Source organism: Rana temporaria, chromosome 6, assembly GCF_905171775.1.
Source record: "Rana temporaria chromosome 6, aRanTem1.1, whole genome shotgun sequence".
Taxonomy (NCBI): domain Eukaryota; kingdom Metazoa; phylum Chordata; class Amphibia; order Anura; family Ranidae; genus Rana; species Rana temporaria.
The window spans coordinates 104,427,943-104,443,009 of NC_053494.1; the positions used below are offsets into that span (position 1 = coordinate 104,427,943).

General features: G+C 41.5%; 1 protein-coding gene across 3 annotated transcripts in view; it reads left to right on the forward strand.

Annotated features, from left to right (window-relative positions):
• VPS16 (VPS16 core subunit of CORVET and HOPS complexes) overlaps positions 1-15,067 on the forward strand; it is a 216,037-nt gene that overhangs the window by 155,856 nt on the left and 45,114 nt on the right. For all 3 annotated transcript variants that reach the window (XM_040357101.1, XM_040357099.1, XM_040357100.1), the window contains one exon: positions 586-755. In XM_040357101.1, coding sequence (XP_040213035.1) covers positions 586-755 — 170 coding nt within the window. The remainder of the gene's footprint in view (positions 1-585; positions 756-15,067) is intronic.

A 15,067-nucleotide genomic window follows, 5' to 3' on the forward strand; every position in this document is an offset into this window, starting at 1 on the left:
CATAACTCTTTCACGTCCATTTGTGACTAAGTAGCAATCCCTTCAGCAATTACACTTTTCTATGGACTCTTGATCTGTTCTATTATTTGAAAGATCATACTTCTCACTTGTGTATGATACCTTATGTTTGTATCCATGTATGCAAGACTTCATTGTTTACTTTTTTCAATAAAATAAGATTGAACTAAAAATACAATTCTTAAGCCTTTTTTTTTTGTAACTTGGTGTTGCATGTTTCTCCACAACAAGTCTGCTCCACCAGTGTTGTAATCCCTAGTGAAGTCACCACACTGCTGGAGTCTTCAAGACACCCAATTGATGGAAAGCCAGTAGGGAAGAATTCACATCATTAGGCAACGACGTGGGCACATGAAGAAAGACCTTGCAGATTTTGTCAATTACTAGGGCGATTAGCTAGAGGAGGTAAGGAGGTATTGTTTTTAGGTGGTGTTTGGAGAAGACTGCTCCCTATCTGTTCTTCAGCTTTAAGTTCACATTCTGCTTTAGTAACACTAATAATCATTACTTAACTGTTCTTTGGTAATTTTCACTTATTTGTTCCTGAATGCACTTTGTATTTTACAGGTAACAGAGGATCAAATTAAATTGCTAAGGATTCAGCGTGTACTACGTGAGCAGCTTAATAAGCCTTATCTGAACTACTCTTTACATGAAACCGTCTACAACTTGATACTTGATAACATGCAGAAAAAAGCTGAACAGCTTTATAAAGAATTTAAAATTCCTGAAAAAAGGTAGTTTCAGTGTTGTACTAATCATGTTTTTTGTTACATGCCGAGTATCATTTACAAAATATCATAGTACAAACTACTTGGATCTTATGTACCTGGGGATGTACCAAAATAAAACATACGGTTTATCAACTCAATGAATGCAAAAGGATAGATGTAAAAAAATGATGCACAAGTTTTTATAAATCTAGGAAAATTAAAGAGGGATGAATGGTATCTTGCTGTCCTAAAACAGACGGTAGTGGCAAGTTGGCCTATCATAAGCTGAATCCAGAGAAAAAAAGATATGGGTGAATTTCAATGTGCATATCTAAGAAGGTGGTTAACCAAGTTAAAAAAAAATTAAATCTAGGTTCTGAATAAAGATAGGGTTTGTTGGGACCCCAGAGACCCAAAGAAGCCAAGGGGAGTGGGTGGGGGCTGGTGGACTGTATCGGTACTAGATAAATCAGTTATACAGAAGAGTATAGTAAAAGTAAAAAAGTTCAATTTATTAAAAAATAAACATAACATAAGGGGATTAAGGAGTACACAATATTTTAAAATTACAACAGTAGTAGTGTAAAACAGATTATACGACCAGCCAACACATCATAGAGATGGTATAAAAGCCCTAATCGGCGGGCAGCGATGAAGAGGAGGGGGTCATATAGATCAGGATCTCTACTAGTTTTGCTACTCATGGTAGCTTCGTCAGGAGATATTGGTCTAAAAAAATGACAATATATGGTTATTAACATTACAGGTTATGTACACATGGGGACATATGCACAAAGCCACTCAGGTAAAGAACACACATATATACAATCATTGAGAAATGTTATACAAATAAAGTTCAAGGGGACAATACAAAGACTGCGCGGCTTACCTGTGCACACAAATTCACTCCTTGGGGGAGCCTGAGCCCAGCGTGGAGAAAGGGATCTCACACGGGGTGTAAGGTGGTAAGGATGCCCCCAGCAAGGTGAGGATCTGTGGTGACTGTATATGGAGTAGTAGTTAGTATAGGCTGGATGAAATCTTACTTATAACTAAAGTGAGAGGGCCACCGTGATGGAAGTGGAACAATGAAGGCAGTGGAGAAGGTGAAGGAAGTGGAGGGTTAAATAAAAAATACCATTACCCAACGCATATTTGGGGAAATTAAATATCAATTAGATCCCCGAGAGAAGAAAGGGGAATTTGATCACCAAAACAAAGAGAAGAAAAGGGGGGAGGGGGAAAGGGGGGAAAGGAAAGTCTGTGTGTGTACGGGAGAAGAAAAAGTGCAAGGAAAAGTTGGGAGGGCAAAGAAAAGGAAAGAGAACAGGATAGGAAGGGAAAACGGGGGGGGGGGGGTAGAGGGGAAGAACCACCAAGTAAAGAAAGAAAGGGGGCGGGAAAAGAAGTGATGGAATGGTGGGGAAGGGAGGGGGGAAAGGGAATGGGAGAGGGAGGCAAGTAGCAAAAAAACAAGGAAGAGAAAAAGGGGAGGAGAAGGGAACAGGGGAAAGGAAAAGGGGGGGAAGAAAGGGGAGGAAAAAAGGGGGGGAAAGGGAAGGGTAGAGGAAATGAAAGGACAAGTGAGGGGGGAAGGGAATGAAGGTAAGAAGGAAAGGAGAAAGAGGAGGAAAGAGAAGGAAAAAGGAGGGTCAAAGGGAAGGGGGAGAAAAAAAACAAGGGGGAGGGGGGAAGTTAGGGGGTTGAAATTAACGAGGGAATGGGGAAGAAAGAGGGACAGGGGGGGAGTGCGGGGACAGGGGGTGAAAAAATTCAATCAAATGTGCTGGGTGCTGCTAATAAAGATGGATGTGACTGTGAGGAAGGTATGTGAAGATAAGTCGGATGGTCATACCTGTATAACATATTCAAAACTTTAGGGCCCTAGGACCTAACTGATAGTAGGCAGGGACCAGAAAGGAACCGCCAGGAACAGCGCTGGAGGAAACCACTTGAGGGATACCAGCGGTGAGGTTAAATAAGTTTAAGACCACCTATGAGATGGAAGTTTTAATAAAGATAAGTGCACATAGTCAAGGGGTCAGTAGAGAAATACCAGAACATGGGTTAGAGTACTTACTTGTGGTAGGTATACCGTCAAACGTGTCCCAGGGCCGGGTGTGTATCACCCTGAGCACAGGAGCCCATGTCTTTATATCAGGCCAAATAGATGGTGTCACAAAACGGCGCAGCGGCGCCTAAAGATGACGTCACCACGTTGCAGTGACGTCATCACGGCGCTGCGCCATGTGTAGTATATTGTATACAGGCTAAAGGACCTGGGAGGAGTGATCTAGTGGGCGGTGGCTAAAGCAAGCAGCTGGCCGTGGGTATTAGTTACAGGCTGTAGAAAGAATTATACAGGTAACATAAAAGTACAATATGTATTAGAATTATAGAAGGTATGAAAACATACCCTAACAGTTATATAAACAGTAAATGGGGCATTTGAACATAGAAATGCACCAAGAATTCTGAGCAAACAGTTCAATTTAAATGAACACAGATAAGGAGGATCAAGTATATACAATGTGGTGGTAACCAAATAGTACACTTTCAGATCATGACAACTGTTAAATAAATTAGAAAAGCAGTTGCAAGCATATGTTAAGAAACATCAGATAGTGACCAAAAAACAACAAAAAGAGGGGCAAGGGAGGGGAAGAAAGAAGGAAAAAACAAAAAAGAAATGTCAGCAGGGCCATCTATGGTATACCCAGTATGCCTCTGGACACTACAGAAAAGATTTAAATGAGTTAACCTCATTTAAGCCAGGAGGTATTAAGGCATTAAGTCGTTCAATCCACAAAGCTTCTCGTTGTAGAAGAACTCTATCACGGTCACCGCCCCTCGGATCTATCTTTACTATTTCAAGTATCATAAATTGGACTGCCAACGGATTGTACCGATGGTGAAGTCCTATATGTCTACCGATAGTAGTGAGCTTGCCACTGGTAGAACAATAGAGATGTTTACCGATCCGTTGGCGTAGTTCTCGTATCGTTTTGCCCACATAAAAGGCCTGGCAAGTACAACGCATAAGGTAAACAACCCCAGTGGTCCCACAATTCCCTGAAAAATGGGGGGAGAACCTTTCTCCATTGGGTAGCTGGTGGCATTGTCCCTCTAAGATCCATGGGCACCTGGGGCACTGCCCACACCGTGAGGTGCCTCTCGGGCCCGAGTGGGAAGGATCAGTTATTTGGTAGTGGCTGCTAATTAGTCGATCTCTGAGTGACCTGGCGCGACGGAAAATTAATTCCGGTCTTTCGCGGATGTATTTATTGAGGGTATGGTGATCTGCCAACATGTGCCGGTGTCTGTCTAGGATATTTCACAGCTGTCCATGGTGGGCCGATAATTGAGTAATAATAGCTGTTGTAGGTTCTGGCCTAGTGTATTGAATTAAAAATTAATGCAATTCCTGGAGCGAGAGCACCCAGTTATTTTGGTGCAAATCCCAGACGAGAACCACCAGTTGTTTTGCTAATTCTTGCGGTTTGTAATCATTTCTGCAGCAAAAGCACAGCAACAACCCAGTGATACAAATATGCATACATACACACCTACATACGCTACTAATCCTTTCCTAGCAAATGCACTAGTGTTGGAATAGGGATACACAAAAAAACTGTTATTTTCTATTGCATTTGGTTTGTGATTTACATAGCGAACAAGACTCCAGGCAGAAAAAAAATATTTCTGGTCCTGGCAGTATTCCTCTTTTGGTTATGGGGTTTCTAGTGTTGTGCCTTGGCAGAGCCTTTTGGAGTCCCCCCGATCAGCTTGTGCTGCTGACCTTTTGTCTTGGAAAGTTTGGTAGCCATTCCTACATGAGTGTAGCCCCCTTTGTGTTTTCTAACTTTATCAGTGTCTATGAGAAAATTATTACAGGTACTTGTATAGCGCTGTTGATTTGGGGCATACTCAAACGGAAGGTGGAGGAGCACAAGGTCTCCAACATCCACCAGCTTTGTGATGTCATGGAGGAGTGGAAGAGGACTCCAGTGGCAACCTATGAAGCTCTGGGGAACTCCATGCTCAAGAGGGTTAAGGCAGTGATGGGGAAAAAAAATATTAAGACTTTGGGCCCAACTTGGACATTTTCACTTAGGGGTGTACTCACTTTTGTTGTCAGCGGTTTAGACATTAATGGCTGTGTGTTGAGTTATTTTGAGGGGACAGCAAATTTACACTCTTATACAAGCTGTACACTCACTACTTTTAATTTTTTCAGTGTTGTCACGTGAAAAGATATAATAACATTTTAGAAAAATGTGAGGGGTGTACTCTTGTGAGATGCTGTATATAAAAAATGTGTACTTGCTTGACCAATTTTTTACATTGCCCACTTACAGTATTTGTCAGGAAAGGGTTCGGTGGATCGCAGTACCAGTGTCCACCAGCGGGTGTCTTCCTACACTCAGGACCTGTAGTGAGAGTACTCACCTGCTGGTGGCACTGTTGGATCCTTGGGCCATAGTACCGGTGTCCACCAGCGGGTGTATCCCGGCAGTGTGGAGCAGACAGCACCTCCTGCGCTCAAGTGTTACTTGAGGCCAATTAGACATTCACATAAATACCTGGCTGATGATTGCTTTCATTGCTTTGGTATCGTCCTTGTGCCCTGATCCGTACCTGCTGCCTGATAATCTGAACCTGTTACCCGAGTACCTGATTCTGTCTCCCTGTCCTGATCCCTACCCTGTTCCACCTGTTACTAACAAAAACAAAAACAAATCTCCTGCGCTCCGGTATTTTTGGAAGATGTTTAAGAGATGATAAAATTCAATTAAAAAGTATCTTCCTGAGTCTTGCAGCCCTCCTCAGAATCGTGGGAATTCATGAGACTAAAAAAGAAAGAAAAAAGAAAAAAAAAAAAAGGGAGAACTGAGGGCGCACCGACCTAGTGTGATACTGATTGATAAGTTTTATTAAAATTGTAAAAACAAATCATTATACCTGTTACTATCCATCCTCTCCCTGTCCTGTTGTTCCTTACCCCATCTGCTGATCTCCCGTTGATGACCCTGGCTTGCGTTTGTGCTTCTGGAACTGCCCTTTGTTTATCTGCTGATCCTCTGGTATTTCCCATTTATTGTACATATCTGTCTGCTGTTATTTGTGGGTCTCTGTTGGTTGGTTGTCATATTGGAGGTGGTTGTATTTATATTTACTTAAATCATTATGTTTTCACTTACGTGTGTTTTGGTGTTCCTCTGTAGCTAACCACACAGTTCTGGTCACACCTGGTACATGACAGTATTCCACAATAGTATCTATTTTCCTATTTCATACGGGAAAGCTAAACTAGTCTTGTACAGACATTTTGGCTTAAAAATTGCATTTATTTGAGAGATGTTACCACAAGAAAACTGCTATTTAAAATACACTGATCAGGGCTTGGCCTGGAGGAGGTCATGGCATAGCACGCTGTGACGCTGGGGGAGGAGCCTTACCATGGCGCTGGAGGTGGGCGGCTGCGAGGGGTTTGGGGGCTCTAGGTGAACAGAGGGCTGGTGGATAGCGGCATGAGAGGCCGCGGGAGACGCCGGCATCATCAACCCCCCCCCCCCCAGGACTCCCCCGGACATCCCAGGACATTGGGCCCGCGTCACCGGTCACCACTGGTGAGAGGAGCGGAGAGCAGAAGCGAGTCGGCGGAGGGACAGAAACCCTGCAACAAGAGCGTGGAGCATCTATGCCTGGGAGATCATCTCCATCCCCCCCCCCCCCTGGGTCTTGGGACATTCAAGGAGAAGCACAGGGGGAGAGGTGAGCAAATTTTAAATACAAGCCTAAAAAGGACTGAAACTGCAATATTTCACTGCCACTATAAGCTGTGTTGAAATGATGGTGAAATGCTGGAGTAAATGTTCTTGAGTGGGAAAAGGCATGTCTAATTGAAGGGCAAGTTAACCTGAAAGAGGATATTCAGGGCTAGTAAAAAAACGACTGTGGTATTGGACAGCGTTATCTTTTATTCTAGCACCAAGGTACTATTACAGGGAGCAGATGGACTGTGGAGTATGGAAAACATGTAAATATATATCTGCTATAATGAGCCTGTAGTAAGAATGGTGTACTACCGAGTATGGTGTAAGGGGAATGCCAGTAGCATGGACCGCTTGCATAGCTGAGCCAATGCCTTTAAATGTGTTGTACAAACTGATATAAATTGGACAACAGCCCTGAGTGAGTGAAATAAAACTGCATAGCTCTGGGAACAGAGTACTATGCAAGAAGCTGCCCCTATCTGTCGAACTGATTGCAATACCTTGGGGAAAGTGTGATACTACTTGGAGACCCTGATACAGAGACATTGAATCAGTACAAATAAATGCATATACAAAGGAGAGGAGAGCAATTAGATAAAGACGCTAAGGGCACTAAGTACCAGTGCAAGTTCTAAAAAGAGCCTTAAAGTGGAGTTCCAACCACAATTAGCATTTTTTAAATGTATGTCCTTTCATCCTGCGTTTTTATAATATAAATCTGGTCACTTACTATTTTACAATCCGCCGCCGCTCCGCATAGATATTCAAAAAAGATAGTTTATAAAACTATATCTACACCGTTGTCATTTTTCTTGTGGGCATTGTGAAGCCTACAGGCACTTACTTCCTGGAAGTCTTGGATGGGGAGTGATAATTGGACAGCGCACTGCATCCTGGGAAATGATGACACACAATTCCCAGGAGCATTAGAGGGAGATGATGTCAGAATCCTAGGTGGTTTCAAAGGCAGATTTCGTGGGACCGCATAGCAACAGGCATTTCCAGATGAGTAAAAAAAAAAATTCTTTTTTTTTTCTTTTTTAGTCGTAAGCTACAGTTTAAAGCAAAATAGTTTTTTTGGTGGAACCTCCACTTTAAATAAAGCTTAGCCTATGATTTGCATGCGTGTGCACAAGTGTATAGGATATAGATTGCATATTTCCATATTCTGTGAAATAAAAATCACAAATGGACTGAGGCAGTACACAAAACACAGACGTGAATAGAAATAGTGACAGAGTATATGAATGGGCAGAACGTGAAATAAACCAGAAGATAAAATATTGCCGCCCCGTCCTCCTGGGGGAGATCCTATTTTTTGTTTTCTGGAGAGTAACAAAAAGCCTGAACGGAGTTCGAAGCCCTGGCCTTTCTTATCTCACCTCCCCCTGATCATTACTGCCAAAATTTTACTTTCATTTTTTTTTTTTCTGCTTTGTGCTTGCTATCCTTTATCTCTGGTATCTTCCCCATTATCCCTACTAGGATGAGTACGAGATCTACAAAAGTAACCAGTGCAACCAAAGAGACAAAAACAACTGAACCTAAAGCGGCAAGGGAAAGTCTTAATACGAGCAATATACAAAAGTATCTAACAAAAGAAAGCAGCCCTATAAGTCCTATACTTGGAAAATCGCAGGCAACTAAGGAAAAAAAAGAGCTAGCGAAAAAGAAGGGAGAAGTACAGGAAAAAGATAAGGCAAGCACCAAAATGGAGAGCCAAGCAGGCAAAGGAGAACAAAGTATACAAACTCAATTGCCAACAAAATTAGAAGTGGCCAAAATGTTCGAAGGACTGGAAAAGAGACTTGAAAACTCCTTTAAGACCGACATCGCAACAATGCGAGCAGACTTGGGACATCTTCTTAAAAGGGTCGAGGATGCAGAGCATAAGAACGATAAACAAGCACGGGAAATACAAAAGTTAAAAAAACAAATTAAAAAATCTACATATAAACCAGAGGGAAGTAGTGTATGAAACGGAAAACCAAGAAAACCAATGCAGGAGGAGAGGAATTAAGGAAAACCATGAAGGAAATATGTAATCCCCAATTAGATAGAGGAGTAGAACAAGAACTTAAAATAGACTGAGTACATAGGATCAGGAAACCTCCATATTTGAACACAGAAATATTGCGGGATATTATTGTACGATTCCAGAAATATGAAGAGAAGGCGGAGATATGGAAGAGACTAAGATTTACCACCTTTTAAAATACAAACGAATCCAGTGCTCATGCGCGTGGGCACGGGAGCGGTAATGGAGTGACGAGCTCCGCACACCGCCGACTTTAATCGGCCATCATACCTACAGGAGGACAGGACGTCCATCCATATTAGGCTGCTGGGGTAGGCAAACCTGTCATGCAGCATCAAGCCTCAGGACAATCAAGAAAGAGGCAATATAAGCGGAGAAATCAGCAGGGACAGACGCGGCGCCCCCTCCCTGTGCCGACTCCTTCTCCCAAGATGGCGCAGCACAACACAAGAGGCACTCGCAGCAATGCACAGCAATTGCCACCTGCGACATCAGAGGCTGGATCCCGTGACCCCTTCTCCTCCATGTCATCAGAGGATCGAGGTGAGATGTCGCTGTCCATGCCATCATCCCCAGAGGAGACACTGAAACTGCTTGTGCAGTCTGACCTGTCTGACATCACAGCTGACAGGAATATGGCTGAGCTGACGAGTGCGGTGTTAAGCCAAGCTAGCTCTGCTGAGTGCAACCCCTCTTCCTCTCCTCACCCAGACCATTATGCTGGGGATATAGCACTTATTAATAATTTTTCCACACTTCTACAACAGGAACTATCTAAAGCCTGTTCTATCATTACTACTGAAATCAAACAAGATATCCAGGGTATTGGCCTTAGAATGGAAACAGTAGAAAACAAAATGGAAGGGGTGATTGCCAGAGCTAACCACAATACTAAGGAGGTGGCTATCCTGCACGAATTACTGGATGAGGCCTATATGAAAATCGAAGACCTTGAACAGATCTTGTCGCTATAACGTGCAACTTAGGGGTTTACCAGAGTCACATACTGACTTGGAAGGAGCAATTAATACCCTCATGAAAGAACCGATTCCTAATATTCCAGCACATCATATGGAAATCGATAGAATCCACAGAGCCCTGACAGCACCTAGATCAGATGGTCTCCCTTGAGACGTAATTATTAAACCGCATTTTTATGTGTCGAAAGAGAATTTGATGTCCGCTTCCAGAAATCGACAAAATTTGATGCTTTTTGGTAAACCAATCCAACTGTTTTGCTGATCTGGCCCCCTCAACAGTTCAGAAGCGACGCACCCTGAAGCCATTGCTACAACAACTACTAAGTTGTCAAATAAAATATCGCTGGTCTTTCCCTTTCTGGCTTTCATTCACATACAGGCAAGGCAATTCACACTCCTTTTACAAATTATCATGATGGAGAAGATCTTTTGCTGAAGTTGGGCATCTTATCTAAAGACTGGTCGACGTCTACACAGCCCGCCCAGCCTAATCGCCCTTTGTCCCCCGTCTGGACTTCTCCTCGCAGCGCCCGAGATAGGAAGGACTCGCCGACCACCTGAGATGAAGCGGATCATCCATCCTACATCTACTACTTGTATGAGAGAGAAGCGTTTTGTTTCATCGGATCACCATCTTTATAGATTGCAGAATCGCCCCTTGACGTGGTTTGCAAACTTTGTGGTACCATTGTTCTGTATTCAGTTTTTTATTTATTTATTATTGATTTTGTCTCCTCTCTCATTAATATTTTTTGAATTTTATTTATTTATTTATTTAATATTTTATTTTCGACCATACAATCGAAATGTTATGAAATTTGTTTTGATTAAATGTCGAGTACTCCTATAGCTATATTGAAACACAGGGAATTAAATACCTTGACCCTCGGCGGGTCAATTTGACGACGAGGTATTATTGAGCACTCTGGTAACATACAGGGCTGCTTTACTGTAAAAGCAATTCTGTACCTGACCTTCTGTTATTTTGTTGATGTTCGGTATTAGAGTTGGGGTGGACTCGCAAGCCACTTTAGTGACCTTGTCCCTTTCTTTAGGATGGAGACAACCTCACACTTTTTTTTCCGGGATGGTTACCTGGAAAGGGCTTCGTCCCACCTATATGTTTATTTACTTGTACGTTTGCACTTTGTGCTAAAAGGTAGGTATTGCAATCCTCCTTTTCTCTTATTTTCTGTTTTTTTTCTATTTTTTAGTTTGTTTGATTATTTTATCCCTATCTCCGTGCTCTTGCTCCATTTTGAATAATTTACTCATGAATCAGAATCTGGGATCTCAGCTCCATTATCTTAATAGTAGTATTATACCAAAAAGTGACTGGGAAAAAACCCTGGGAATCAATCTCACCTTCACTGAGATCCCTTCATTGGTTGCCAGTAAAGGACAGAATTGTTTTTAAAGCACTCTGTCTAACGCATAGATGTATCCATGGGAATGCTCCCCATTATCTATGTGAAAAAATAAAAGCTCACAACTCCAATCGCGTTCTGCGATCCACCAGCCAAAATCTGCTCCAGATACCGAAAGCCAATTACAAGTCCAAAGGAGAAAGAAGATTCGCGGTCCAGGGTCCCAGACTATGGAACGCTTTACCAACCAGCATTCGGTTGGAGGAAAACCACTTAGCATTCAGGAGAAAGCTCAAGACGCATCTCTTTTTTTTTTTTTTTTTTTTTTTCTTTTTTTTTTTTCCTTTTTTTTTTAAAGCATTACAGATTTGACATTTTTAAACTATTAATTAATCTTTTCCCGCTTAACCAATCTGACTATATTCCTTACTAGTATACCCTAATTTAATTCCCCCCCCCCTTCTTCCCCCCCCCCCCTCCCGGATCTGTGTGTCATTCAATCTTCTTTATGGTTTCTCAACTATCTGCTTCTGTCATTCCCTGGACGAACTTTTCTGAGGATTTGAACACTTTCCATTTTTCCCAAACCACCCTGTATTTGTCCTCTTCTCCTGTCTCTCTGCTGGCAAGATACTCCATCTCTTCTATGTATTCCACCCTTTCTATCCACTCTTTAATTGATGGCCTCTTTGGGTGTAGCCAGTTTTTTGGGATCAGAGCCTTAGCTGCGTTTAACAAGACTGGGATCAGAGTTGTTCCGTATTGTTTTTTTGTTTTTTCGGTTCCGTGAAACAAACAGGGCAGCGGGCTACATAGAATCGTCTCCCCTGTTATTTCTGCAATATATTTCAAGATTTCTTTCCAATATTCCTGAATTCTCGGGCAGTCCCACCATATATGTAGCGTTGTTCCCTTTTGTTTGCAGTTTCTCCAGCATAGCTCTGAATTTCTTGGATGAATCTTACTCATTCTTAATGGGGTCAGGTGCCATCGCACCATTAATTTGTAGTTTGCTTCTATGGTGGTAATATCCGCGGCATGATTATATACTGCACCTATCATTTGTGTTTTATCGATTTTTTTACCAATATCGTTTTCCCATTTTTCTAAAAAGGGCAATGCTTCCGGAGTCTCTAGTTCTGTTAATATCCCATATGCCTTTGATATACCGTGTGTCAGAGGCTTAGCCATGCTGCATATTTTTTCTATTGGGTATAGTGTCTTATCTTCCCTAATTGGTTGTGGTAGTGTACTCACAAAGTGTTTTAACTGCAAATACTCCCATTCACTCATGCTTTGTTCCCCTTCCCCTATTTTTATCTCTTGTCTTAATTTAATTTTCCCCTGTGTTACAATGTCTTTTAATTTTTTCTCCCCTAAGTGCTTTCCAAAACGTGTTCCATTGCCTGGTGGAAAAAAATTTGTGCCTGCTAGTGGGATTAATGGGGAGTTATACTCCCATTTTTCCCGTCTAAATATTGTGTCCCATATTCTAAATACATTCCTAGTTATGTTATGTGTGTTTGTGCTCAATTCCCTCATTTTCGGTGGTATCCATACATTTCTATTTAATTGTGTCCTACTTAATATTTCTTCCATACGTACCCATTTTTTTTTTGTGTGTGCATTTGTCCATTCTACCAGCCTGGCTAAGTTTACAGCAAAATAATATCTTTTTATATCGGGGAGCCCCAACCCCCCTCCTTTTTTTTTCATGCTCAGTAATGAGTAGCTTAATCTGGCCTTTTTACCTGCCCATATATATTTCAAAATTACTGTTTTAATTGTTTTAAAGAAGCTTTGCGGAATTTTTATTGGGAGCATTTGAAGTTTGTATGTTATCTTCGGTAATATCATCATTTTAAACGCGTTAATCTTACCTATCCAGGAAATATATTTTTTTGCTAGGTTTTTCAGGTCTTGGTTGATGTCGTTGATTAGGGGGACAAAATTGGCCGAGTAGAGTTTTTCAACTGTAGGTGTGATTTTTATACCTAAGTACGTTATAGCTCCTTTTTCCCATGTAAATGGAAACTCTTTCTGTAGTTCTTCAACTTCTTTTTTTTCTATCCCCAGATTCAAAATTACTGTTTTTATCGGGTTTATTTTAAAGTTTGAAAGATCACCGTATCTTTTTATTTCCTTTATGACGTTCGGGAGAGAGACTCTAGGTTTGGTCAAATATAGGAGTATGTCGTCTGCATACGCCGCCACCTTATGTTCTTCATCTCCCACTCTCACCCCCCCTATCCCCGGGTTTCCCCGGATTTTTGCTAACAACGGTTCCAGAGCTATTGCATATAGGAGAGGTGAGAGCGGGCACCCCTGTCTGGTTCCGTTTTCCATGTTGAACACAGACGACATACTCCCATTGACCTTCACCCTTGCCGTCGGGTGGCTGTACAAGTTCTTTACCCATTTCATGAACCTTGGTCCCAAGCCTATATTTTGTAAAGTTTCCATCATAAACCCCCAGTCGACCCTGTCAAATGCTTTTTCGGCGTCTAAGGACATGAGTACGGCTGGGGGTTTCTTTTTTGGATCCTGTTGTAACAGTAAGAGAGTCCTTATACTGTTATCTCTTCCTTCTCTGCCTGCTACAAAGCCCGCCTGGTCTGGATTTATTAATTGCGGCATTAAACTTTTTATCCTAGTTGCTAATATTTTCGCGTATACTTTCAGGTCTGCGTTTAACAATGCTATTGGTCGATAGCTGGAGCACAACGTTCCATCTTTTCCCGTTTTAGGGATAATAGAAATGTTTGCCAATAGAGATTCTTTTCTTATTTCCTCTTCCTCTCCTATTTTGTTAAAATAGTTACACATCTCTGGGACCAAGAGTTCTTTAAATGTTTTGTAATATTTAATCGGCAGGCCGTCAGGGCCTGGGCTCTTACCGCACGGTGTTTCCCGGATGGCTCTGTATACCTCATCTTGAGTTATTGGGGCCTCTAAGGATTCAATGTCGTTTTGGGGAATTTTAGGTAATTTCACTTCTTCTAAGTATTCCCTGATTTTCCTTTTTCTCATGTTTTCTTGCTCTTGTGTTTCCTTGGTTCTTATTGAATATAGTGAGCTATAAAAGGTCCGAAAAGATTCCGCGATTTCAGACGTCTTATATTTCATAAGGCCATCTTGGTTTTTTATTTTTTCTATGTAGTTTTTTTTTTCCCTAGATATTCTAGCTAAATGTTTCCCTGGTTTGTTCCCCCATTTATACCTCTCCTTTCTAACGTTTTTAAATATGTCTCTCGTTTCGACCTTCATCAGTTCTCTGAGCTGGGTCCTCTTTATCACAATTTCTTGATATGTTTCATTTTCTCCTCGCTCTTTATGCATTTGTTCCAGTTCAGATAGCTCAGTTGTTAATTTTTTCATATTTAATTTTCTTATCTTTTTTTTCCCTGCTCCAATTGAGATTAGTTTCCCTCTGATGTAAGCCTTGTGGGCCTCCCATACCGTAGCTACCTTTACTTCAGGTGTATTATTAAGGGTGAAATATTGATCCAAATCCGTTCTCACTGTGTTGTTTACCTCTATGTCCTCTATAAGTTCTTCATTTAAGTTCCATGATCCTTTTCTTTGCTCTATTTCTTTAAATCTAACTTTCACCGTTACGGGAGCATGATCTGAAATTGTAGTTACCCCTATTGAAGTCCCAACCACATCCTCCAGTAACTCGTGGTCTACCATCATATAGTCCAGTCTTGAGTATGTTCCATGCACGGAAGAATAGTAAGTGTAGTCTTTTTTATTTGGATTTGTAATCCTCCAAGGATCTATTAAGCAGTAGTTGTTCATTTTTTTTCTTAATATTCTAAGCTGTTTAATATTTCGCCTCTGGGCCCCGGACGTACTATCCAATTGATAGTCCATTGAGAGGTTGAAGTCTCCTGCTAGTATTACATGTCCTGATTTAAAATCCATTAAAGCATTCAAAATCCCCCTCAGATATTTATGTGGTTGGCTGTTTGGGCAGTATATATTTGCTAAAGTGTATTTTTTTCCTTGGAGTACCCCTTTTAGGAACAGATAACGACCATCTGGGTCTACCTTTCTATCTTCTACTGTGAAAGAGATATTCTTACCTATTCCTATGGCAACCCCTTTAGCTCTCTTCTTTGGGGAGTCCCCATAATACCAAATGGGAACTGCCCGAGAGTACAATCTAACA